The following is a 24,202-nucleotide window of genomic DNA, read 5'->3' as shown; positions in this document are numbered from 1 at the left end:
AGAGATGGATTTTGAATTAAACTTTCCATTTGATTTTAAGGGGTCAGCAACCTTCAACCTCTCTCTTGATTTCACTGAAGGCTCCGGTGTGGAAACCCAAGTGCTGTTACAGTATTGCGTCAGCTCTCCTTGGGTAAGTTAAAAATGTCAGTAAATGATTCACAAGAACTAAGGGAGATTTATGAAGCATAAAAATTAAAAGCGAGAAAGAAATTTGCAGCATAATTCAAGGGGTGAAGAATCTGGAATTTCTAATATCTGCCTTCTTTGGCAACAGGATAGCCACTTCAGACTGGAAAAGTAGACTGGATGGACATTTGGATTTAACATTTCACCAAATCAAATTAAACTCTTTATTGCACTTGAATTTTCTCTGGAAAAAAAAAAATCCATACAAATGCTGTCATCTTCTTCAAGTGCTCCCTTCCAGACAGTGTAGCCAAAACACTGTCCTTATAAAACCTTTTTAGAGTGACGATAACCAGTTGCATCACCTTGCGAGAGCCCCTTAGAAGCTACACCTGACACCCTGACCTTTCTCAAAACCATTGCCCAGCTATGGGTCCAAAGGGCAGAGTATGGCTCTGGGAACCAGGAGACTTGGGTTCTAGTCCTGGTGCCACCTGCAACTGGCCTGTAGTGTCCTGCACCCCTTCCCGCCTATGCCCTCATTGCACCCCATCCCCCAGACGGGCAAGGATGAGAGAGGGTGAGTGGTCTGCTCAAGTCCCAGCACTATCAGTCAATCAATCATATTTATTGAGCACTTACTCTTTGCAGAGCACTGGACTAAGCACTTGGGAGAGTACAATATAACAGATTTGGTAGACACGTTCTCTGCCCACAGTGAGCTTCCAGTCTAGAGGGGGAGACAGACGTTACTCTAAAGAACTAAATTACAGATATGTACATAAGTGCTGTGGGGCTGAGGGAAGGGTGAATAAAGGGAGCAAATTCGAGTGCAAGGGCAACACAGAAGGGAGTGGGAAAAGAGGAAATGAGAGCTTAGGGAAGCCCTCTTGGAGGAGATGTTCCTTCAATAAGCAGCGGTGTCTAGTAGAAAGAACACGAGTCTGAGAGTCAGAAGGACATGGGTTCTAATTCTGGCTCACCCCATGTCTGCTGTGTGACCTTGGGAAGTCACTTAACTTCCCTAGGTCTCAATTACCTCACTTGTCAAATAGATTAAGAATGCAAGCCCTATGTGGGACAGGGACTGTGTCCGACCTGATTAGCTTGTATTTGCCCCAGTGCTTAGTACAGTGCCTGGCACATACTAAGCACTTACCAAGTTCCGTAATTATTATAACTACTTCTCGAGTCATTAGAACAGCTGAAGGAAGCAGAGCAAAAGGCTTCCCTTGCTTGTTTTCCTCTGGGAGTTTGATTCAGTTCATCGATGGGACTTTATTGGGTATGTGGTGCTGGGAGGGAAGCTTAATTCCCTGCTGTGATTCCCTTCACCCACCTCACCATGGCCCCTATTCTCCCTCCTTCCCATCCTCCTCCACCCAGGGTAATGTTGTATTTAGCTGATTCTAAACTGGTAGAATGAAAACCATCTAAATGTCCGTCTCACAGTAAACACAACTCTGCCAACAGTTCAGCGGTGTAAATTGTCATGCACATGAATCTGTATCAATGGACACCCCTTTCTGCATTCAGCCAACAGCTTTTCACTTTGACTTCACAATGCTCCTCTAGCTAAATTCTCCAGTTTTTCAGTTTGCCAATGGCCCCCGGACAGACCAGTGGTCCAGGGTCCTTGGTCCTTAGGCAGGCTTCTGGCCCGTGGTTCCTGGACAGGCTGGTGATCCATGGTCTCTGTACAGGCTGGAGGTCTGTGGTCTTTAATCAGGCTGGTGATCCGTGGCCTGTGGCCCCCGGACAGGCTGGTTATCTGTCGCCCCTAGACAGGAAGGTGGTCCATGGCTGACCCCTGGACAGGCCCCTGGTTCGCTCCCCGGGCCTTCCGCTCTGACCCTCCTCAATTTGCAGGGAGACCTGGGGTAGGAGATGAAAAACGACACCGGCTTTGCCCAGATGCACCCGGCCTCCTTCGAGAGGCCAATTGTGTCGGCTCTATCCGCTCCTGCCTCCCTCCTTTTCATTTCTAGCAGTTTGTAGCGGCTCAGAGGCAACTGACTTCACCATCATTTTGGCAGGAGTAGAAGGAAAAGAGTTTTCGGTTCTTTCGTTTAGGATTCTGGGACAGAGTTAACTTTGGAATTAGGCACTATTCTCTGTTAAACGCTGCCTCGAGATGCTTAAATCCCATCGTACGCCCGAGCGCTTTTCAGTAGAGAAATCCAGTGGTGGTAATAATAATAATGATGGTATTTGTTAAGCGCTTACTATGTGCTAAACACTATTCTAAGCGGGAGTCACAGCATCCAGGGTGGCCAAAAAGAGCAGAGGAGGTGGTTTTTATCCAGACAGTCCCAGGCCCCAGGAGGAAGTTTAAACAAGGGATCATTCCCCCCGCCCCCCAGAGAGCCTAAAACCCGACATCGCTTTTCTTCCTTTTCCAGACAAATCAGGAGCGGGACGTTCTCACGGTAGCCCATTGATGGGGGAGAGGGCCGGCCCCAAGATTCAGATGGCTGCTGCTCAGGGCTAGAGCAGTTGCCCATAGGGAAACACGTCCATGACGCTCAGGGTCTGAGAGCCATCTGATCAAGGTGTCTGGGTCTTCACCACCACGTCCCTTTCCCTCCTTCTGACCGTTCTCCCGCCCTCCTCCCCCCCCCCCACCTCCGGCCCCCCTCCGGCCTCCCGCCGACACCGACCGGACTAGTAGCGAGATGACAGGTCGCAGAGACCACCCAGGGGGGAGCAGTAGACGATGTCCTTGAAGGTTTTCCGGAGCTCCTGGCTCCGCAGGGCATAGATGAGGGGGTCGATGATGGAATTGCACATGATGAGGATGAGGTAGAGGTTGAAGTGGGACATGAAACACACGCAGTACGGATTGTGGGGGCAGGAGATGTAGAAGACCAGGTGGAGGAAGAAGGGGGCCCAGCAGACGACAAAGACGCCGATCAGTATGGTCAAGGTGACAGCGCCCTTCATGCTGGCTCCCTGGCGGACGGCGCCCGGGCCCGGGAGCCCAGCGATGCGCTTGACGTGCAGGCGGGCCAGCAGGAACATGTGCACGTAAAGGGAGGCCATGAGGGCCAGCATGGCGAAGAACGTGGCCACCAGGCAGATGATGGCGGCGCTGCTGTCGGAGTAGATGATGAACAGGGCGCCGGAGACGGTGCAGGTGGCCCAGATGCAGCCGATGATGGTCCCCACGCGACGGCCGGTCATGATGGTGTGATACTGGAGAGCGTAGAAGATGGTGAAGTAGCGGTCCACGGCGATGGACAGCAGGCTGCAGATGGAGGCCAGCAGCGAGCTGCAGATGACCGAGTCGATGACATTGTCGATATTCACGGCGAAGCTCTGGGCGGCGCCGCCGTCGGTGGCGTTGAGCAGCGTGATGACGATGGTCTCGGACCCGTTGGAGACGCTCACCAGCAGGTCGGCCACGGCCAGGCTGCAGATGAAGAAGTACATGGGCGAGTGCAGGTTCTTGTTCTTGGCGATGGCCGCGATGACCAGGACATTCTCCAGCAGGCTGATGATACCCAGGGTGACGAAGACCTCCGGGGAGACGACCAGCTGCTCGTAGCAGCCCCCGCTGCCCGCCTGGTAGCCCTGGCCCGGGGCCTCGGGGGCCGTGCCGGCCAGGCCCTGGCTGTGGTTCCAGAAGCGCAGGGGCAGGTGCGCCCCGTGGGGATGGCTGGAGTTCATCCTCCGCTGTGCTGGGCCGCTGGCGTCTCCTCGGACGCCTAGCCGGTGGTCTCAACCCACGCGGGGCCGGTGGCGTTCCCCCGACGCGGGGCCGGTGCTATCCGCCTGGGTTGGGCTGGTGGTGATCTTGCACGTGGTGCCTCGTGGAGCCTGCCCACCTTCCTCCCTCCCCACCCTCCTCCCTCTGGCTCTCCTCAGCTTGGCCGGCCAGTGGAGGGACTTCAGGGTGGTGGCTCAGGACACCCTTCCAGCTTCGGGCTCAGGGATGGGCGATCCTGACTTTTGCCCCGTTAGGTCCCCAGCTCCATGGGCTCGGGGTCCAGCATCAGCCAGCGCCCGGCCTCCCCTGGACAGTCCAACTCCGGCTCCCTGTCTGGCTCCCTGAGAACCTCTGGACGGACCCGCTCCCATCGGCTGCAGCTGGAGGGAAGCTGTTCGGACCGTGAGCACCGCGCTGGCTGTCGGAGGCAGCTCACGCCTCGGCGGGCTTTTATGGGGGGCGAGGGGGGGGGCTGGGAGGATGCAGATGCTGCTCCTCCTCTGCTCTGCTCTCCAGCCAATCCCACTCCAGCACCGCCGAGACTGGAGATGCTGCTCAGAACCGAGAGCGGCAAAGTGCCCGGCAAAACCTCTGGGTCTGAGTCTGGGTGCAGAGAGCAGACAATGAAGACGGGAGGCTTTCTTTGGTTTTTCCAGTTTCAAGAGCACATGACTGGCTCTCTGGAGAAGGTCCTGTCCCCGGGGGAGAGAGGGTCCCTTCAGACCACCAACCACTCTGCTCCACGGGCCGCTCCGGATTCACCTATTCCTATCCATGAGGGCCACGTGCCGGTCAGACGCCCGCATGCCCGACGGCTCGATTGGCACCGACCCTTCTCCCAGATCAGCACGATCTCTTCTGGTGTCTGGCCAGGGCCGCGAGATGCTTCTGTCTGGGTGTTTCGGAAAGCGAGAAGGGTAAGGAGAAGCAGCTTGGCATAATGGATAGAGCACGGGCCTGAGAGTCAGAAGATCATGGGTTCTAATCCCGGCTCTGCCACTTGTCTGCTGTGAGACCTCGGGCAAGTCACTTCACTTCTCTGTGCTTCAGTTACCTCGTCTGGAAAATGGAGATTACGACTATGAGCCCCACATGGGACAACCTGATTATCTTGTATCTACCCCAGAGCTTAGAACAGTGCTTGGTACATAGAAAGCACTTAACAGATACCATAATAATTATTATTATTAAAGAAGGGGCGGTAACAGAGGAGCGCAACATGCCAATACCTGCATCTTCTCAGGGGACAAGAAGAAACTGTTCTCCTTTCGACCTCAACAGCCTGGCATTTGAGCTGCAAAATTCCCAATATCACGGAGAAAAATCAGTGTCTTGGCAAAATCGAATGCCTATTGTACTTTTGGGAAAAAGCAAATCCACTCGTGATTTAAGCCCCTTGCCCTGTCACTGGGGGATTCTTGGTGTCTTGCAAGGATTTCAGTCATCAACTGACATCCCTCTGGAGCTCTACTGTATGACTTTGGTCACTGTGACATTTCCCAGCAAATCCGCTGAGAATATTTGACTTTCTGGGCCAGCGGAGGCCCCCCTGCTTCTCTCAACAGCAGCAGCAGTACCTTTGCCACTCCTGCTGCTCTGCATGGGCAAGGAGCACGGCTCTGGGAATCAGGAGACCAAGCCTAGTGGCCTCCACCCTGCCCCACCTCCACCCCAGAGCTGGCTGCAATGCTGGTGGACAGAGGAGAGTGGGGAGTATGTGTCTCACCTTATCGAACTCTCCCAAATACTCACTGTAGTGTTCTGCTCTCAGGGCAGTGCTCCGCACCCAGACCAAGCCTCAGTGCTCTGAGCTTGAGCCAGTGCTCTGTACTCAGCTCTGCACTCATCAGGTCTCAATACAGACCCCTGATTGATCGATTGACTGTTGGACTGCTGCTTGTGCCATCTGCATACTCGTTCTCTGTGCCCGTCTGCTTTCTGGCTTGAGGGGACAACACAGCCAGACTTTCTGTGAGCCGCGTATCCCCATCCAGGACTCTCACGGTGGGGGGGAGGGGGGGAGGTCCGTGGTCAGAGACGGGGCTCGGCAGAGGCTGGCCAAGGGGAGAGCAGCCACAGCTGCCGGGCTGGAGCTGGGGAATTTGCTGGAAATGAAAAAAAAAAACAAATTTTGTTTGTCACCGCCATGGTAATCCTTGAGTGGTTGGGGCCGGTGCAGGTCAGGGATCTGGACTGCAGCTTCCTCACTCCTCTCGGTGTGGGGCACAGTCGGAGTCTGACCATAAGGGTCCCAGGGAGGTGGAGAGTGCACAGAGTTGTCTAGTTTACAGGGGCCAGAGTTCTGGGCCAGGGGAACGGCGTAAGCGAGGAGGGCCAGACCATCCCCCACCCCCGAGAAACCTCCTGCAGCCTAAAGCCAGACTCTTCCAAGTCTGGCTTCATCCTGACGTTCACCCTGGCAGAGCTGAGGAGAAGCTGGCCAGGTGAGGTAGCCACGATCGGATAAAACAAGAAACGAGAACGACCTTCCATCTCCAGGGTTGAAAAAAACCTCCGAATCAGAGACTCACAGTTCCCAAGGAAAACAACATTTCATTTCTTTTCAAATGCTCAAACAAAGCAGAGAAGGAGAAGGAGGAGGAAGAGAGTATGATCCAATCAGATGTTTGATACCACGAGACCCTTCTGGATGAAAAGGGTCGTGAAAATGGAGGGTTTTATTTTTGTAGGCCGCCGCTGTCTTTCAGACAGCCTCTCGTTTGGGGCAGGCGACGGTCAAGAGGACAGGATTTGGAGCAAATCTGAGTGGAGGCCTCAGGATGCTCAGTCTAGGGACTACCAGGCAGTAAGCAGGCAACAGGAAGAGCAACCAGAGTTCTTTGACTAGGGCTCTAAGAATACCACATGACACTTTGTTTTGTTTTAATGGTATTAGTTATGCGCTTACTATGTGCCAGGCACTGTACTAAACTCAAAATCAGTTCGTGTCCCACATGGGGCTCATAGTCTTAATCCCCATGTTACAGATGAGGTAACTGAGGCCCCGAGAAGTGGAGTGACTTGCTCAAGATCACACAGCAGGCAGATCAGACAGGATCTCTCATTTCCGGCCCAGTGATCTTTCCACTGGACCCCACTGCTTCCCCAGCTGGGACTTGGAGCATGCCCTTTGGCGGGCAGTGGGAATCAGGCAGGCTTTCCGGACGGGGCACTGCCTAGCTCTCTGGGAAGTTACCGACAGTGAGACTGTCCCAGCCTAGGGAGGAAGGACTCAGGATGGAGGGGCGAAGGCTGGTAAAGTGAAATTGCACAAACAAACCATTTTTACAAGATGGGACACTCAGAGGGTGGCAGGCATTTACATGGCACTATGAAGAGTGACAGTAGGAGAGCAAGCCAACCACTGTCTGGGAATGTGGGGCTTCCCCTACAACAAATCTACTCGATCCCTGCTCAAATCCCAATTCCTCCAGGAAGACTTCCCAGCTTAATTTGGTGCTGCTAGGCAGGCAGAAATGGGGTCACCGCTCCCTCCTGCACCGGGTATCCTTGGGGTGGATTTTGGCAACGCTGGCAGGGTTGTCCCATCTTTTTTTTTTAAATGATATTTGTTAAGCACTTACTATGTGTCAGGCAATGTACTAAGCGCTGGGGTACATACTAACTAATCAGGTTGGAAACAGTCCCTATCCCAAATAGGGCTTATTGTCTTAATCTCCATTTTACAGATGAAGTAACTGAAGTGAAGTGACTTGTCCAAGATCACACAGTAGATAAGTGGCAGAGCCAAAATTAGAACCCAAGTCCTCTGACTCCCAGGCCCATGCTCTATCCAATAGGCCATGCTGCTTCTCATCTTGAGGCCTGGCTCTGTTTCCCACCAGTTCCGGACACCCATCTTGGTGGAGCCTTTGCCAGGGGGTGGGGAGGAGAAGGAAGGGGAGGGAGGGAGGGAAAGAGAGAGAGAGACGCATCCACCCCTCTCACAGTGGCCGACCCCTGAAGGCTGAGACTTCGAGAAGGACTCAGGGTTAGGGTTGCAGTTTTGTTTCTTCTAAATTTGGCTCCAAGAAGCAGTTTATTTTCAGCTGAACAATGGCTCCTCCGTCCTCCCCAGTATGAACCTCTGAGTTGCTTTGGAAACATCTGCAGGTTGTGGCTGACCGTCGATTTCATCCACGTCGGAGTTGCTGGCTCTGGCTCGGAGCCCTGTACTTCTGCCTTCTGCCGGGGGTTGTGTCTGAGCGGGAAGAGTTTGCAGACACCATTCCTCTCCATGATTCATTTGAGGCTCTGAGACTCCAGGCCTTTTATCTCCTTGGAGGCTTTGACTCATCTCTCAAAGGCGGATGCTGTTTCCTCTGAAACATCAATTAGAGCCCTGGGAGGGAGGGAGTGGGTTGTTCTGGCTCTTACGGAGACCCTCAGAGGTCCAAAGTTCACCATTTTCCTTCCCTACTCATCAACACCTCTGCACAGCTGACCCAGAAGTTGATCTAGGGCAGAAGGCCGGGTAGTCACCATTCTGGGGCTCCTGGAGTGAACAGTGGAACGGAGATGCCCCTCTTGGAGGGCCAGCGTGGCCCCGGCAGACCGGGGTTTCAATTCAGCTCTGCCGCTGGCCTGCTGGGTGATTGGGGCAAGTCAACTTCTCTGGGCCTCAGTTTTCTCCTCTGTAAAATAAGGATACAGTCCCTGGTTTCCCTTCCTCCCTCTGAGGCTGTGAGCCCCTGAATGGAGATGACCATGGGGTGATTGCTGGGGCTGGGCTAGAACGCTCCCATGACAGGCCTTCTAGTTGCTCTGATCCAGTTCCCACCAGAGAGCGAGTAGACGCCTGATGGGGAATAGAGCAGCAGGTGTGACTGGGAAGTTGGGTGGGATGGGCGGGCTGAGTAGCAGCGTGGCTCAGTGGAAAGAACACGGGCTTTGGAGTCAGGGCTCATGAGTTCGAATCCCAGCTCTGCCACTTGGCTGTGTGACTGTGGGCAAGTCACTTAACTTCTCTGTGCCTCAGTTCCCTCATCTGTAAAATGGGGATTAAGACTGTGAGCCCCACGTGGGACAACCTGATTCCCCTATGTCTACCCCAGCACTTAGAACAGTGCTCGGCACATAGTAAGTGCTTAACAAATACCAACATTATTATTATTATTATTAGCAGCTGGGATTCAGGCAAGGTCTGTCTCTTTCCAAACCCAGAGCCACTTTCTGCCACCTGGAGGTGGCTCTGAGCCCTGGACCTGGGTTCTCTGCTCAAGATCGCCTCATTGGCAACCTGTTACAGTTAGAGACTGAAGGGATGTGGAACATCTCTCTGAGTATCTCTGTGCAGTGAATGGTGGCCAGCACAGCTCTCCGCACATAGCGGGTGCCCAGTACAGCCCCCTGCACGTAGCTCTGTGGCCAGTACAGTGTTCTGAACGTAGTAGGCTCTCAGTACAGGTTGCGGGACTTCAATGATGGATCCCACTTTACACACCTAGTGGATAGAACAGGGGTTTGGGAGTCAGAAGCACCTAAATTTTAATCCCGCCTTTGCTATAGTCTGTGCGACCTTGGACAAGTCACTTAACTTCTTTTTGCCTCAGTATCCTCATCTGTAAAATGGGGAGTAAGACTGTGACCCCTCTGTGGGACAGGAACTGTGTCCAACCCAATTGTCTTGTATCTTACCTCTCAACTCTCCTGTCTCTGACCCATTATACTTCCCACTCCTCTTATCTCACTCCTCACCTTTACCCACTGCTTTCGAAGCCCTTTTAAAAGTCACCTCCTCTAAGGGGTCTTCCTGATCAACTCCCACTCTCCTATCATGTCAGCCTGCCAGTTATCCTTAGCATAGACCTGGAGATACCTGTTCTGTATTTAACTACCTCCTTGTGATTTCATTTTCTGGGCCTGTGCTCTTTCCACCATTCATTAGTACTGATTGAGGCCCTTCTGTTGGTGGAGCACTGTTCTAAGCATTTGGAGTGAACCTATCTTTGGGGGTTTACAATCTATAATCTTTTGTTCTTGAATATTCTGAGTGTTTTCCATCTGTCGGCTGTCTTCCCCATTAGACTGGAAACTCCCCTCTAGACTGTAAACTCCTTGTGGGCGGGGAGTGTGTCTACAAACTCTGTTGTACCATACTCTCACCAGTGCTTAGTACTGTGCTCTGTACACAGTAAGCACTCAATAAATACCTTTTATTGAGAGACACTAAGCTCCTCGAGGGCAGGGGCAGAGCCAGTTCCTCTTATTTGACTCTTCCACGCACCCAGCACAATGCCTAACATAGCAGTTGCACAGGAAAGGTGCTGCTATTGATTATCTTGATAACACTGAATCAGTAGGAGCAAAGGCAGTCCTTACTTTATTTTTACTTTTCTATTGTGGGCCACTTACACCTTAATGTTCTGTTCAACAGAAATAGTCTCCATTTTTTTTTTTCTAATGGAATGTCAAACAGACTGTCCCTTTGGCTGGGAAATTGCACATTTTTCTCTGAACACTTAAATAACAAGTTTCCTCATTTGGCTCTAGCGAGTTTTGTGTAATGGGTTTTCTGTAGTATTTGTGTTTGTTTTTTATTACTTCTTTCCCCTTAAGTGCTGGTGGATATTGGCATTATGCTAATTGGACTCTGCTTTGCGGTAATTCGCTTGCAGAGGTGGATTGAATGAAGGCTTCTCTGGCATTTGATGCCAGGGTGGGGTTTACTTTGGGAGATGATTATTGGTTGGCCAACCCCTCCGTAGAGGGCTGCTTTCTGTCCTACCCAGACTCCTCTCTCTGTCCTTAGTCCCTTTAACCCGCAGGCAGACCTGACAGGCAGTATAGCCCAGGGCTAGGACCCCAGAGCTGGGAGTCAGGAGACCTGGGTTCTAATCCTAGTTATGTTCCTGTCCCACTATGTGTCCTTGGGCAGGTCTCCTAATCAATCAATTGTATTTATTGAGTGCTGTGTATAGAGCACTGTGATAAGTGCTTGAGAGAGTACAATATTAGACACATTCCCTGCCCACAAGGAACAAACAGACTAAAGGCCGAATCAGGCATTATTCTAAATAAATTACAGCTATGTATCTAAGTGCTGTGGAACTGAGGTGGATGGGCAACCACTGGAGGTTCTTGAGGAGTGGAGAAGCACGGACTGAACATTTCTGTAGAAAAATGATCCAGGCAGCAGATTGAAATGTGGACTGTAACCCAAGGGGAGAGACAAGAGGCAGGGAAGTCAGCAAGGAGGCTGATGCAGTAATCAAGGCAGGATAGGACAACTACTCAGATTAACATAGTAGCAGTTTGAATGGAGAGGAACGGGAAGATACGGGCAATGTTATGAATATTGAATCGACAGGATTTGGTGAAAGAGTGAATATATGGGTTGAATGAGAGAGATTAATTGAGGAAAATCCCAAGGTTACGGATTAATGAGACGGGAAGGATGGTGGAAAAGTCAGATGGAGGAAAGGGTTTGAGTGGGAAGATGAGTTCTATTTCAGACATTTTAAATGTGAGGGATGAGTGGAACATCTATGTAGAGATGATAATTGAAGCTATGGGAGTAAATGAGTTTTCCAAGGGAGTAAGTGAAGATAGAGAATAGAAGGGAAGTCAGGACTGAATCTTGAGGGACTCCCACAATTAGAGAGGTTGGTAGGCAGAGGAGAAGCCCACGAAAGGTCACCAAGAATGAGGTAGGAGGAGAACCAGGAGAGGATGGTGCCACTGAAGCAAAGGTTGGATAATGTTTCCAGGAGAAGGGGTTAGTCCACAGCATCGAAGGCAGCTGAGAGGTTGAGAAGGATTAGGATGGAGTAGAGGCCATTGGATTGACAAAAAGGAGGTCATTGATGACCTCTGAGAAGGCAGTTTGGGTGGCATGAAGGGGTGGAAGCCAGATTGGAGAGGGTCAAGGAGAGAAATGGAGGGGAGGAATTCGATACAGTGGGTGTAGAAAACTTGCTCGTGGAATTTGGAGAGGAATTGTAGGGTGGGGTGGAGCAATAACTGGAGGGAGTTGTGAGGTCAAGGGAGGGGTTTTTTTAGGATAGGGCATAAATGAGCATGTTTGAAAGCAGTAAGGAAGAAGCCGTTGGAGAGCGAACAGTTGAAGATGGCGGTCAGGGAGGGAAGAACTTGTCTGGGCCTCAGTTACCCCTTCTGTAAAATAGGGATAATAATCCCATCTCTCCCTCCCAGGAAACGATGTTGTAAAATGGGGTGTGAGAGGACAAAGCTTTGAGTGCTGTACTCATTCAAGGGGTCGTCGATGCAGGAGAGGCTGTTCTCCAAAACCACATTTTTGGGAAATTTCCCGTATGACACACCAAATCTGGGGCTTGGTTTTCGATATGAACAGCCAGCAGGCAAGGCAGGTAGCTTGTCCAATCTGCCGGCAGCAGGTAAATGCCAGGAAAGAGGCTGAGCCCATCAGCCAGGGGAATGGAGTTTGGTCATAAAGCCGAGGGAGAAACTCGGGTATTGCCTGTGGGATGGGGTAGGGTGGAGGGGAACCAGCTTGGCATGGCTCTGCCCATGGCTCTTGGGCAGGAACAAATATCCGAGTGGAAAAGGATGAGTGGGATGGAGGAACGGTGTCTGCAGATCAAACTGGTTGTTGGTCCCAATGCAGTCTTTGTATTAGACAAGATATTATTTGCGGGAGAAAATGATGGAGTGGGTACTATCAATGTAGTTTTTGTTTTTTTTCTCATCACCTTCCTGCTCTCTTCTTATCCCTCTGCAATCTAGCCTCTGGAATCAATTTTTTTAGCTGGATTCCAAATGCCCACTCCCTGTGACAAGGAGTCTTTGCAATATCTCACCTATTTAACCCACGCTGGCTCCTTCTAAGAACAGGGTTCGGGCCAGTACCTCCGCAAGGAAATGAAATTGTCTTTCAGAAGCTAGGAGACACAGTCAGCGTTATAAGAATGAATTCCAATCTGTCTGTTCTGTAGTTGTGAAGATGCATCCTACTGACAAAGAATGAAATATGAGCAACCTCCCCAATCGATCAGTCATTCACTAATCAATAATACTTATGAGATTGTAAATGCCTAAATAATTTGTAATTAGGGGAGACAGAATGGCCAAGTGGATAGAGACAGGCTTGGGAGTCAGAAGGATCTGGGTCCTAATCCTGGCTCTACCACTTGTCTATTGTGTGACCATGGGCAAGTCACTTCACTTCTCTGTGCCTCAGTGACCTCATCTGGAAAATAGGGAATATGACTGTCAGCCCCGTGTGGGACTGGGACTGTGCCCAACCTGATTACCCTGTATCTACCCCAGCACTTACAACAGTGCTTGACACATAGAAAGCTCTGAACAAATCCTAAAATAATAATAATGAACTCCTCAAGGGCAGGGAGCATGAATCTTGCTTCTGTTACTCCTGTCCCAGCACTTAGTACAGTGCCTTACACTAAGTAGGTGCTCAGTAAATGCCACTGAATGGTTGACTGAGAAATGAGGAAGTGCAGAAATCAGGGAATTGTCAGCCCTGGGGAAGGGAGGAAGGCACAGGGGCTGGACTCTTTTAGGATTTTTTTTCCCCTCAATCCAGGCAGACAGGAGGAGAGTCCCTCATGGAACTATGCTTGACAGGGCTTGTAGCTGTAATGGGCCACAGCCCCTGTGGGTGACCTTGTTCAGTGGGGCAGTTGGCCTGGGCTGAGACTTACTTTTGGCTGTGGCCAATCAAGCGCTTCTAACTGATCTGACAGAAAACTCTTCTCCCCCTGGCAGAGCAGCAATTTAGAGCAGCCAGTCCATCCATGAGAATGAGGGGAGATTTCCTGTTCAGCTGTTGCAGGCAGGGAAATACGAGTCCCGTGAATTTTACCTGTCCTTTAGCCTCTGGAAGGAAAATTGCTTCCTCCTCCCCTTGTGAAGGGACACTTCATGCCAGAGAAATAAGGGTTGATGGTGGGTTCCCTCTTTATAGTTTAATTATATGACAGTCATCCATCATGCACAACCTCTTGTAAATCTTGATGTTCCAAATCTCATATGCGGTAGTAAATGGGAAACTCACTTTGTCCAAAGATTAAAAGCACTGGAATGTCTCTCTACCTCTCACAGCCTCCCTCTCTGTGTACCCCCCTGCCTCCTTCTCACTCTCTCTGCCTTGCTTTCTGTCTGTCCCTATCATTTCCCTTCTCTATTCCTTTGTCTCTGCCTTGCTCCGTCTTTCACTCCCTCTCTCTCTCTCTCTCTCTCTCTCCATCTTTGTCTCTCATCTCTGTCTCTGTCTCTCATTTTTCCTCATTCTTTCTCTTTTCTATATAGATGGATGGATAAATAGGAGAGTTCAGAAGCAGTGTGGCCTAGTGCATAGAGCATGGACCTGGAAGTTAGAAGTATCCTGGCTCCGCCACTCTCCTACTGTGTGCCTTTGGAAAAGTCACTTTGCTTCTCTGTGCCTCAGTTCCCTCATCAGCAAAGTGGGGATTCAATTCCTGTTCTTCCTCCTGCTTAGATTGGTAGCACTATATGGGACCTGATTATCCTGTATCTACTCCATCTCTTAGTACAGTGGATGGCATATAGTATGGGCTTAACAAATAACCACGATTATTATTATTATTGTTAAGAGTGTCAGGAGGGCTGCTACTGGATGGAACATTACTCACATTGTCCACCCTGTTGTCCTGGCTCTCTGCTTCCTGGAATTGCACAAATGGCTTTGTTTTTGCTTCCCACAAACCTAAGCCAGTGACGTGTCACCTGAAACCCAACTGCAAAGCCATTGGTCTCTGCATCAATAGCAGCAGAAACAATTTCTTCCACTCTCCCTACTGCCTGGGAATCACTAAGCAGAAGCCTGCCATGTCCAGAAAGAGCCTTCTAGTGAACAATTCGCCCCACAATGAATGATGACTGCGCATACACATACACACACACACGCCTCAGGTACCAAGGTCCTTCTGGAGTCAATCTTGTAAATGGTCATGTGGGTCAACACCCCTCTTCTGTTTGTTTCTTTGTCAGTCTCTCCTGGGGAAATGGTCAGGTGGAGGGCAAGACTGTGTGATGCTCTCAAGGGGGTCACGTCCTGTGTGGGTTGCGTGCTATGGTCATATGACAATCTGAGGGTTGTGTGCTGCTCTCTGAAAATGATAATAATAACAATAATAATAATAATGGTGTTTGTTAAGTGCTTACACAGCAGACAAGTGGCAGAGCTGGGTTCAGAAACCCATGGCCTTCTCACTCCCAAATCCCGTGCTGTATCCACTATACCGTGCCGCTTCTGTTTATCAACAGACCCAGGACTCCTCTACTCTCAGATCATGAAGAAAGCATCCAAGGAAAGCATCTGGGCTTTTGTGGTGGAGGCAAGGAGACGATCCAGGCAGACAGGCACACGGATAATTCCGGGTCTATGGAGCTGAAGTTCTTGTTCTCCCACCTCCCCACTCAGAATTACCAGGCAACACTGCCATCTACATCTCACAGGCCCACACAGATCCTGGCTGATCCTGAAAAAGAAATACCCAAGCAAAGGGAAAACTTTCACAAGTGCATTTCCTCCAAAAATGTTAAGGGGCTTGACAGTGCATTCTGAGTTGGATCTCGATACGCCATATTCCTCACAGGCCACTGTTTTAAAGTTCCGTACCACGGGAATGCTGACTAAGTTTCTGGTTCTGGGAAGAAATACAGCCGCAGCAGCTATATACACTGAGCTGTTTTGGGCAGAGTTTGGGAAGACAGGCTGAGTTCCCTGGAGATTCAAGGGCAGGGACAGTGTCTTTTGCTTTTATTCCACTCTCCAAACACTTAGCACAGTGTTTTGCATACATAAGCTGTTCTGCATGGAAGAGGCACTCAGTACTGCGCTCTTCACATAATGGATGCTCAATTAATCTTTATGAGGCAGGCATTTAGTCTTCCAACTCTGTACTTTCCCAGGCTCTCAGTACAGTGCTCTGCACACAGTAAACACTCAATAAATTCCACTGATTGATCATGATGATGATGAATCCTGCTGAGCCCTTTCGTGCAAAAAAGTTTGCAATCAAAACTGAAGAGGTTTAAAGAATTTTGGAGATAGAGAAATCAAGGGGATTTTTTTTTCTGTGAAAAAAGCTCTAGAGTTTCCTACTTCTGTGTTTGACCTGACTGTGTGATGGTAGTGGAGGGAAGCGGAAAGGGGTTAAATTCCTCAATGAGGTCTGTCCTGGCGGCCTAAGCCAGTCTAATTGCTGTTTTGTTTTGTTTTATGGTACTTGTTAAGTGCTTATTATGTGTCAAACACTGTTCCAAGCCCTGGAATAGGTACAAGTCAATTAGGTCAGACACCATCCCTGTCCAACATTCAGCTCACAGTCATAAGTAGAAAGGAGAACAGGGATTAACTCCCCATTTTACAATTGAGGAAACTGAGGCCCAGAGAAGTGAAGTGATTAGCCCAAGATCATGCAGCAGACAATCGGCAGAGCCAGAATTAGAATCCAGGTCCTCTTATTCTCAGATCTGGGTTCTTTCCTCTAGGTCATGCTGCTTTTTCAAAGATGCCAAAGATGGAGTTCTCCTCATTTGTTGTGCACAGGGAATGTGTCTTTATTGTTATGTTGTATTCTCCCAAGCACTTAGTACAGTGCTCTACACAGAGTAAGCGCTAAAAAAATCCCATTGATTGATTAAAAACCTCTGTTCACCTCCTTGAGCAGCTCACTCAGACCCCAGTTCCGGGAAGGCTGAGCTGGGCCATTGACAGTCACTGAACACCTGCTGTATGGTTTCTCCTTTCCGGATTGCTGTGCCAGAAGGTCCCGAATGTATTAGAAAATCTGTTTGCAATCATTTGTTCTGGCTTGTCCCCACAGGGAAAATCTGTCTGAGACATTCCTGGTGTACAAACGAGGGGTAGGAGAGGGAAGGAGGAAGGGAGAGAAGGGCGGAGGGAGGGAGGGAGATGGTAGGGTCACTTCAGCCATGTTTAGGCTTGGTATTGTTGAAGCACTTATCGTGTGCTAAGTCCTTGGATAATCAGTTGAAATACAGTCCCTGTCCCACCCAGGGTTTTGGCCTAGTGGATACAGAAAGGCCTGGGAGTCAGAAGCTCCACCCAGCTCCACCACAGGTCTGTTATATGTGACCTTGGGCAAATCACTTCATTTCTCTGGACCTCAGTTACCTTATCTGTAAAATGGGTATTAAGACTGGGGTATTAAGACATGGGACATGAATAGTGCTCAAACCGATTAGCTTGTATCTGCCCCAGTGCTTAGTAAAGTGTCTGGCACCTAGTAAGAACAACAAGTACCATTTTAAAAAAAGGACATGTACAATTGTCAGATATGCAAGGGGCACAGCTTGTTAATGCCTTTGCACTCGGAAAGCCCCTCGAATCAATCAATGGTATTTATTGAGTGCTTACTATGTGGAGAGCACTGTACTAAGCGCTTGGGAAGTATAATACAACAACAAATTCCCTGCCCATAAGCTTACAGTCTCGACAACCTGTTCCATCTGAGCTCTTCCAGGCAGAAGACAAATCCCCCTATTGATGTGAGTCCTCAAAGGCTTATATTCTTCCAAGTGCTTAGTACATGCTTAGTAGTAAATGCTCAAGAAATACATTTGATTGATTGAAGAACAAACCAAAATCATTTACAAAAATCACTCCACTAACTGGAAGCACTTTGAGGGCAGGGATCCTGGCAAACTCTGTTGCATTCTCCCAAGGGCTCAGTAGAATGCTCTACGGAGTAAGCACTCCCTAGAATAAATGATTGATTTGTCGACTGGTCTCTGTGTTTGCAGGAGGATTGCTACCCAAAGAGTGCACTGGCTCTCCCTCTTTGTTCAAAGAGGGCAGGGGGGCTCTCTCCACTCTGCTTTCAGAGAGAAGCTCTTCAGTTGCCCCTCAGTTTGCCCTTGTTTGCCAAGTGCTTTTTCCCCCCAGGTGCCCCCCAGGTAGCCAGTTCTGAGTGAGCCAGGTGCAGGCTCGTTTTCAGCCCCAATGGGTGGGCCATTATTCCAGGCTTTTATTCTGAGATGGCACCTTTTATAAGGGGAGAAACATTTTCAGAACATCAACCAAGATCCTGAGGGATTTCCCATTCCAGGGGTGAAACTTTAAAGCAGATATGCCCCTCTTCAAAACTCCCACATCAATACAACTCACAAAGAAGGCTCAGGAGCATTTCAGAGGGCAACAATAGACCGATTTTCTTTTCTCTCGTGCCTGTACATTCACTATTAAACTCTCAAACTCTTTGTGACTACAGTCTAAGACCACTGGGTCAGTAAATATTTATTCTGTAACATCAGGGTGCCTCAGAGACATAAAGTAAAGAGTAGCTGTATTAATTTCTAGTTTCCCATTAAGATCCTATTGCTCGATTATTTAAGCTCCTACCCATTCTCATACTCACCCTTCCACCCTCTTTATCCTCCTATCTGTAAATTGTAAATCATCCCCTTGATTCTATTTATTGCTATTGTTCTTGTCTGTCCGTCTCCCCCCATTAGACTGTAAGTCCGTCAAAGGGCAGGGACTGTCCCTGTTACCGATTTGTATGTTCCAAGTACTTAGTACAGTGCTCTGCACATAGTAAGCGCTCAATAAATGCTATTGAATGAATGAATGTAAGCTCCTCTAGAGCAGGGATTGTTTGTCTTCTAGCTCTGGTGTACTCTCCCAAGCCCTTAGTAGAGTGCTCCGCATGCAGTAGGTGCTCAGTAAATACAATTGATTGAAGGGGGAAAATCACTGCTGCTTTTTAAAATATAGAACACTGCGAAGACACCTTAAATTGTACTAAAGACATTTATAAATGATGGCAGCAAAGAGAGTTGACGGTGTTTGGTCAGTTCAAGTAAACAAGTGATTGATTGGGTTTCCAATTCAATTTCAGGCCATCCGTGGTCAGTCTGCTGGCAAAGAGCAATACCTGTATCATTGGCTGCATATACTACCTGGAATTTGGAAGGAGCTTGTTTATTTCTGTTGGTAGGAAGAAGAAGGAAGGATATAAAAATTCATTCATTCCTTCATCAGTATCTATTGTGCAGCTTCTGAGCACTGTACTGGGTGCCTACTGTGTGTAGAGCAGTGTACTGGGTGCCTCTTGAGTGTACAATCCTATTTTGCACTTTGGAAATACAGACCTGGTCCCTACCTTTGTGAAGTTTACAATCTAGTATTAGCAGTAGCAATTATGGAGTGCTTACTTCAAAGCAATCCATCAGGGTATTTTTTGAGCACTTACTATGTGCAGAACACTGTACTAAACACTTGGAAGACTGAAATACAACTGAATTAGCAGATATGAGCCCCTCCCACAATAAACTTACAGTCCAGAAGGGGAGGCAGACATTAAAATAAATAAATAATTTAAAGAGATATTCATAAGTGCTATGAAGCGGTGCACTATGTAAGATGCTTGGGAGAACAAAATAACGAAATGACATGTTCCCTCCCCAAAGGGAGTTTTCATTCTGATGAGAGGGAGACAGGTATAAAAATATTTGGAACTCAGGTGGTACAAAATGTGTGTGTATATATATATATATATATATAAATTTCCAATTCATTTTCAATATATATATATATTATATATTGAACTGTCTAAACTGTCTCCCCCATTTAGACTGTGAGACCGTTATTGGGCAGGCATTGTCTCTGTTGCTGAATTGAACATTCCAAGCACTTAGTACAGTGCTTTGCACATAGTAAGTGCTCAATAAATACTATTGAATGAATGAATGAATATATGTATATAAGGCCTTCTCAGGGTCATACCTGGAGAATTTCCAGTACTCTACCAGTCTCGACTGTGGGAAGAAGGGTCTAGCAGAAGCCTACCCATTCCATTCCTACCTTGGGCAGTGGCTAGTGAATGGAAGGCAATCTGCTACAAGTCAAAACTCACCCATGCTGGGCAGTAGTGCATGGGAAAGAGTCAAGGGTGGAGACTCAAATTTTCTGTGCGGAAGGAGGCAATGGTAAAACACATGTATTTTTACCAAGAAAGCTCTATGTATGAACTTCTACTGGATAGAGTACAGGCCTGGGACTCAGAAGGACTTGGGTTCTAATCCCAGTTCCACCACTTTTCTGCTCTGTGACCGTGGGCTAGTCACTTCATTCTTTGTGCCTCAGTTGCCTCATCTGTAAAATGGGAATTAAGACTATGAGACCCATGTGGGACAAGGACTATGTCCAACCCTATTTCCTTGTATTGACCCCAGTGCTTAGTACAGTGCCTGGCACATAGTAAGCTCTTAACAAACACCACAGTTATTATTACTAAATAGAGTGGGAAAAATCTCAAAGACAGTTTTGCTCTTAATGAAGTTTCTCTGAACACACTGGTAATTTCTGTGGATTTTTAATAATGGCATTCATTAAGCATTTACTATGTGTCAAGCACTTTTCTGAGCACTGGGGTAGATATGAGTTAATCAGTTCTGACACATTCCCTGTCCCACATAGGCCTCACAGTCTAAGTAGGAGGGGAACCAGCTATTGACTCCCTTTTTTTGTTACAGATGTGGAAACTGTGACACAGAGAAGTCAAGTGACTTGCCCAAAGTCACACAGCAGGCAAATGGCAGAGATGAGATTAGAACCCAGGTTCTCTGCCTCCCAGGTCCGGGCTCTTTCCTCTAGGCCTCACTTCTCCCCCAAATCAATTTGGACCCCTCACTTTCTCAAAGGCTACAAATCCATACCTGAATGAGCTCACACTATTGGCGTTTCACCGGTAGGATCCCAACAGATCAGATTCACACAAACTTTTTGCCAGTGACACCCAGCATATTGGCAGGGAGGCTGAAAACCTGCTGTCTGTAAGCATCCTGCACCTTGCTGATTTTCTTCCTTTCATCGCCGGAAAAAAGTACTGGAGCCTCCCCCATCTCTCTACTGAGGCCGGACCCTTAATAATAATAATTATGGCATTTGTTAAGCACTCACTATGGGCCAGGCACTGTACTAAGTCTTGGGATAGGAACAGGCTTATCAGGTTGGAGCCAATCTCTGTTCCTGTAATCGAATGCATGTAGCTGTTTGTATTTAAAGAAGGTGTCACGGACGGTAAAGTTCACCCATGGGTGCCTTTGTGGCTGTATATTGGGAAATCAAAGAGGTTGTCCTTTGTGGTGGTGGTGGAGTGCTTACTGTTAGAAGCGCCTGGTGCTGTTTTCTCTTTGGCTTCCTCACCTATCTTTCCCGACAGAGCTCAGAGAACCACTCCCTTCTCCGTGGCAGTGCGCCATTCTGGTGAATCCTCGGCCACTGACTCTGAGTTTTCAGCTGGTGGCAGCATTGTCTGAGGCTTTGTTTTATCAGGTCCTTAAAACGTTTCTTCTCCTTCCTTGCTTTTGGTTTCCAAGTAACGGAACGTACAAATGAATAAGGTGTACCCAAGTGCTGGTAGGTGTGTAAGTGGTGAAAGTGACGGAGGTGGCTGAGGGTTTAAATAAATCAGACTGCTGGGAAATTATTCGGGGAAGACTTGTTGGAGGAGATGGGATTTTAGGAGGGCTTTGAATGTGGGGAGGACTGGGGTGTGTCAGATTTGGGGATGGAGCCAGGAACCCCAGCAAAAATAATTGTGGCATTTGTTACTATACTGAGCGCTGGGATAGATGGAAGACAATTAGGTCGGACAGGGTCCCTGTCCCACATGGAGCTCACAATCTAAGTAGGAGGGAGAACAGGTTTTGAATTCCCATTGAATCTCCTCAGATGAGGAAACCGAGGCATAGAGAAATTAAGTGATCGCCCAAGGCCAAACAGCAAGCGAGTAGTGGAGCTGGGATTAGAACCCGAGTCCCCTGAGTCCCTGGCCCAGGTCTTTCCATTAGGCCACACAGCAGTAACTGCCGTTCACCTCAGCCAAGAACAGACTGTCTCGGTGTGGCACTGGGCCCAGTGGTTCTGGAGGATTCTGAAGGAGCCATGCCAATGGGAGTGTCACCCTCTGGGTAAGGTGTTTTCATGTTTCTCATCACTTCTTCCCCTTTTACCCACGTACAATCTGGGCACGTTGAATCCCACTTCCCTATCCCACCCAGTCTGGCCCGAGGCTCCTCACAGATGTTTGTTGTGCTGCTTTTGTGTTCAGTGGAGGTGATAGATGGAGGTGGAGGAGGCTGGTGTGGTGGCACGGCATATAATGTACGATTCGTGCAGCCTGGCTTGGCACCAGTGCTTGGTGCCAAACCATTCGGCCACTCAGTGGTGGCCGGTTCCTGGCTCTCCCAAACATGGCCTGGGTTTGTTTCTTGCTTGGGACAGAGGCTTCATAAATGCTCATCTAAAACTATGAGACTTTCCTTTCATTCCTACCTTTGGTTTAGGCAATGCATAGTTCTTGTTCAATTTTCAGGAAGGCTGAAATTGTATCAGGGTAGTTAAGTTGTGAGGGATTCAGTATAGAATAATAAATAATAAAAATGATGATTAAGCACTTACTATGTGCTAAGCACTGGGATAGATACAAGGCAGATAAAATCCTTGTCCAACTTGAGCTTCTCAGTCTAAGACGTGGGGAGACCTAAACATAATCGTCATCATCTTTATGGAGTGTTTACTCCATGCAGAGCACCGTTCTAAGCAGGTGGGGGAATATAATCAAATTAGTAGACAAGACCCTACAGTTTAGTAGGGGATACAGACAGCAGCATAACTTTTAGTGAAGCAACGTGGCCTGGTGGACCGAGCCTGGGCCTGGGAGTTTGTGGCTCCACCGTGAACATGCTGAGTAACCTTGGGCAAGTCACTCAATTTCTCTGTGCCTCAATTCCCTCGCCTGCAGAATGGGGATTCAATACCTGTTCTCCCTCCTACTTGGACTGTCAGCCCCATATGGGACCTGATTATCTTGTATCTACCCCAGTGTTTAGTACAGTGCTTGGCATACAGTAAGTGCTTAATAAATACCATGTTATATTATTATTATAATTTAGAGTTTAGAGGAAGAAGGAAAAGGGAATATGGATATGTTAGTGTCTAAGAGATAGAGTCTGTAGATAGGCACATAAATGCTACAGGTGAAACCATCCCCATTTTACAGACGGGAAAGGGGGGCAAAGAAAAGTCGAGTGATTTGCCCATGATCACCTAAGGGGCCAGTGGGAGAACTGGAGCTAAAATTTGGGTCTCTTGACAACCAGTGCTAAGCTCTCTCCACTAGACCACGTTGCCTTCCGCTGACATTCATTTAACTCGGCCAGTTTAAAGTAGAATCTGACTGAAGCAGTGGGATTTAATAGATTGGCTTCTTGGCCCAACATCCAATTCTCCAGGTCTAAGATCCCAGGAATCACGTTTCTTGCCAGAGATTGAATGAATACTACATCCACTCAAAAATGAAAACCCAGCTACAAGAGCACGGAGAACCGCTCAAATGAGGCATCCAGTTGCTGAATTAGTAAATGCTCTACTCAGCCCTGGGAAGGCTACAACAGAAGCAAGACATACGATCCTGCCCTGCAAGAGCTTTCGGTCTAATGAAGAGGAAGAGACAAGCAAAAATCGTGCACGAAGAGTACGGCTAGAAGAATAGAAAGAGAAGTAGTTCAACAGCCTCAGGGTCAGGGACTATGTCTGAACTGATTACCTTGTAGCTACCCCAGTGCTTAGTACAGTTACTTAATAAATCCTAAGTACCATTTTAAAACTTATTATTACTATTATTTTTTATGGTATATGTTAAGCACTTAGTATGTGCCAGGCACTGAACTAAACACTGGGGTAGATACAAGCTAATCAAGTAAGACAGTCCATGTCTCCTGTGGGGTTCACAATCTTAATTTTGCAGATGAGGTATCTGAGGCCCAGAGAAGTTAAGTGACTTGCCTAAGGTCACCTAGCAGACTAATGGCAGAGTCGGGATTAGAAGCCAGGTCCTTCCGACTCCCAGGCCTGTGCTCTATCTACTGGGCCATACTGCTTCTCTTTGCAGGTGCTGTCACACAGGAAAGAAAGAATTCACCTAACATCAAATTCCTCTCTATTTTCCTGGCTAATCAGTCAACCAATCAATGGTATTTATTGAGCACTTACTATGTGCAGAGCACTGTACTAAGTGCTTGGGAGTACACTACAACACGGTTGGGAAGTATTGTTTACTTCGTTTGGGACATTAACTCGGTGACTTCAGATCAAGAAATTACTTTGCTTTTCATTTGTGGGGGGAAGAAAGGGTAGGTGAAGAGAGGCAGATTAGGATGAAAAACAACTGTAATCCCTCAATGACAGAAATAATTTACCATTCACATATCTGGAAGAAGATGATTTTTTATTTCAAAACTGAATGAGTCGTCCTGGAGCAACAAAAGGTGCATCTAGCGTGTAATGAGTAGGCTTTGCTTAAGCCTTCTTGAAGGCATGTTTTTAAAATGATTTTGTAGGATTACCGACCACAGGGAAAAGGCAACTTG

The 24,202-nt window shown here is 48.3% G+C and overlaps 1 protein-coding gene and 1 non-coding gene across 2 annotated transcripts; one reads left to right on the top strand and one right to left on the bottom strand.

The window, feature by feature from the left end:
* Window positions 1-2,782: 2,782 nt before the first annotated feature.
* MC4R (melanocortin 4 receptor) lies at window positions 2,783-4,156 on the bottom strand. The gene has a single exon (XM_001505395.3). The coding sequence runs from the start codon at window positions 3,796-3,798 to the stop codon at window positions 2,794-2,796; it is 1,005 nt and encodes a 334-aa protein (XP_001505445.1). The 5' UTR covers window positions 3,799-4,156; the 3' UTR covers window positions 2,783-2,793.
* Window positions 4,157-19,535: 15,379 nt separating this feature from the next.
* On the top strand, window positions 19,536-19,673 carry LOC114807712. Its single transcript, XR_003755787.1, has one exon. It is a non-coding gene; the product is annotated as a small nucleolar RNA SNORA7 (small nucleolar RNA).
* Window positions 19,674-24,202: the final 4,529 nt, after the last annotated feature.

Source organism: Ornithorhynchus anatinus, chromosome X3 (assembly GCF_004115215.2).
Source record: "Ornithorhynchus anatinus isolate Pmale09 chromosome X3, mOrnAna1.pri.v4, whole genome shotgun sequence".
Taxonomy (NCBI): Eukaryota; Metazoa; Chordata; class Mammalia; order Monotremata; family Ornithorhynchidae; genus Ornithorhynchus; species Ornithorhynchus anatinus.
Note: the sequence above shows the minus strand (reverse complement) of the source record. Positions and strands in the feature narration are given on the sequence as shown.

What these genes read in the sequence shown, in the direction of transcription:
- MC4R (XM_001505395.3), bottom strand. Translation starts at nt 3,798, where the DNA reads ATGAACTCCAGCCATCCCCACGGGGCGCACCTGCCCCTGCGCTTCTGG.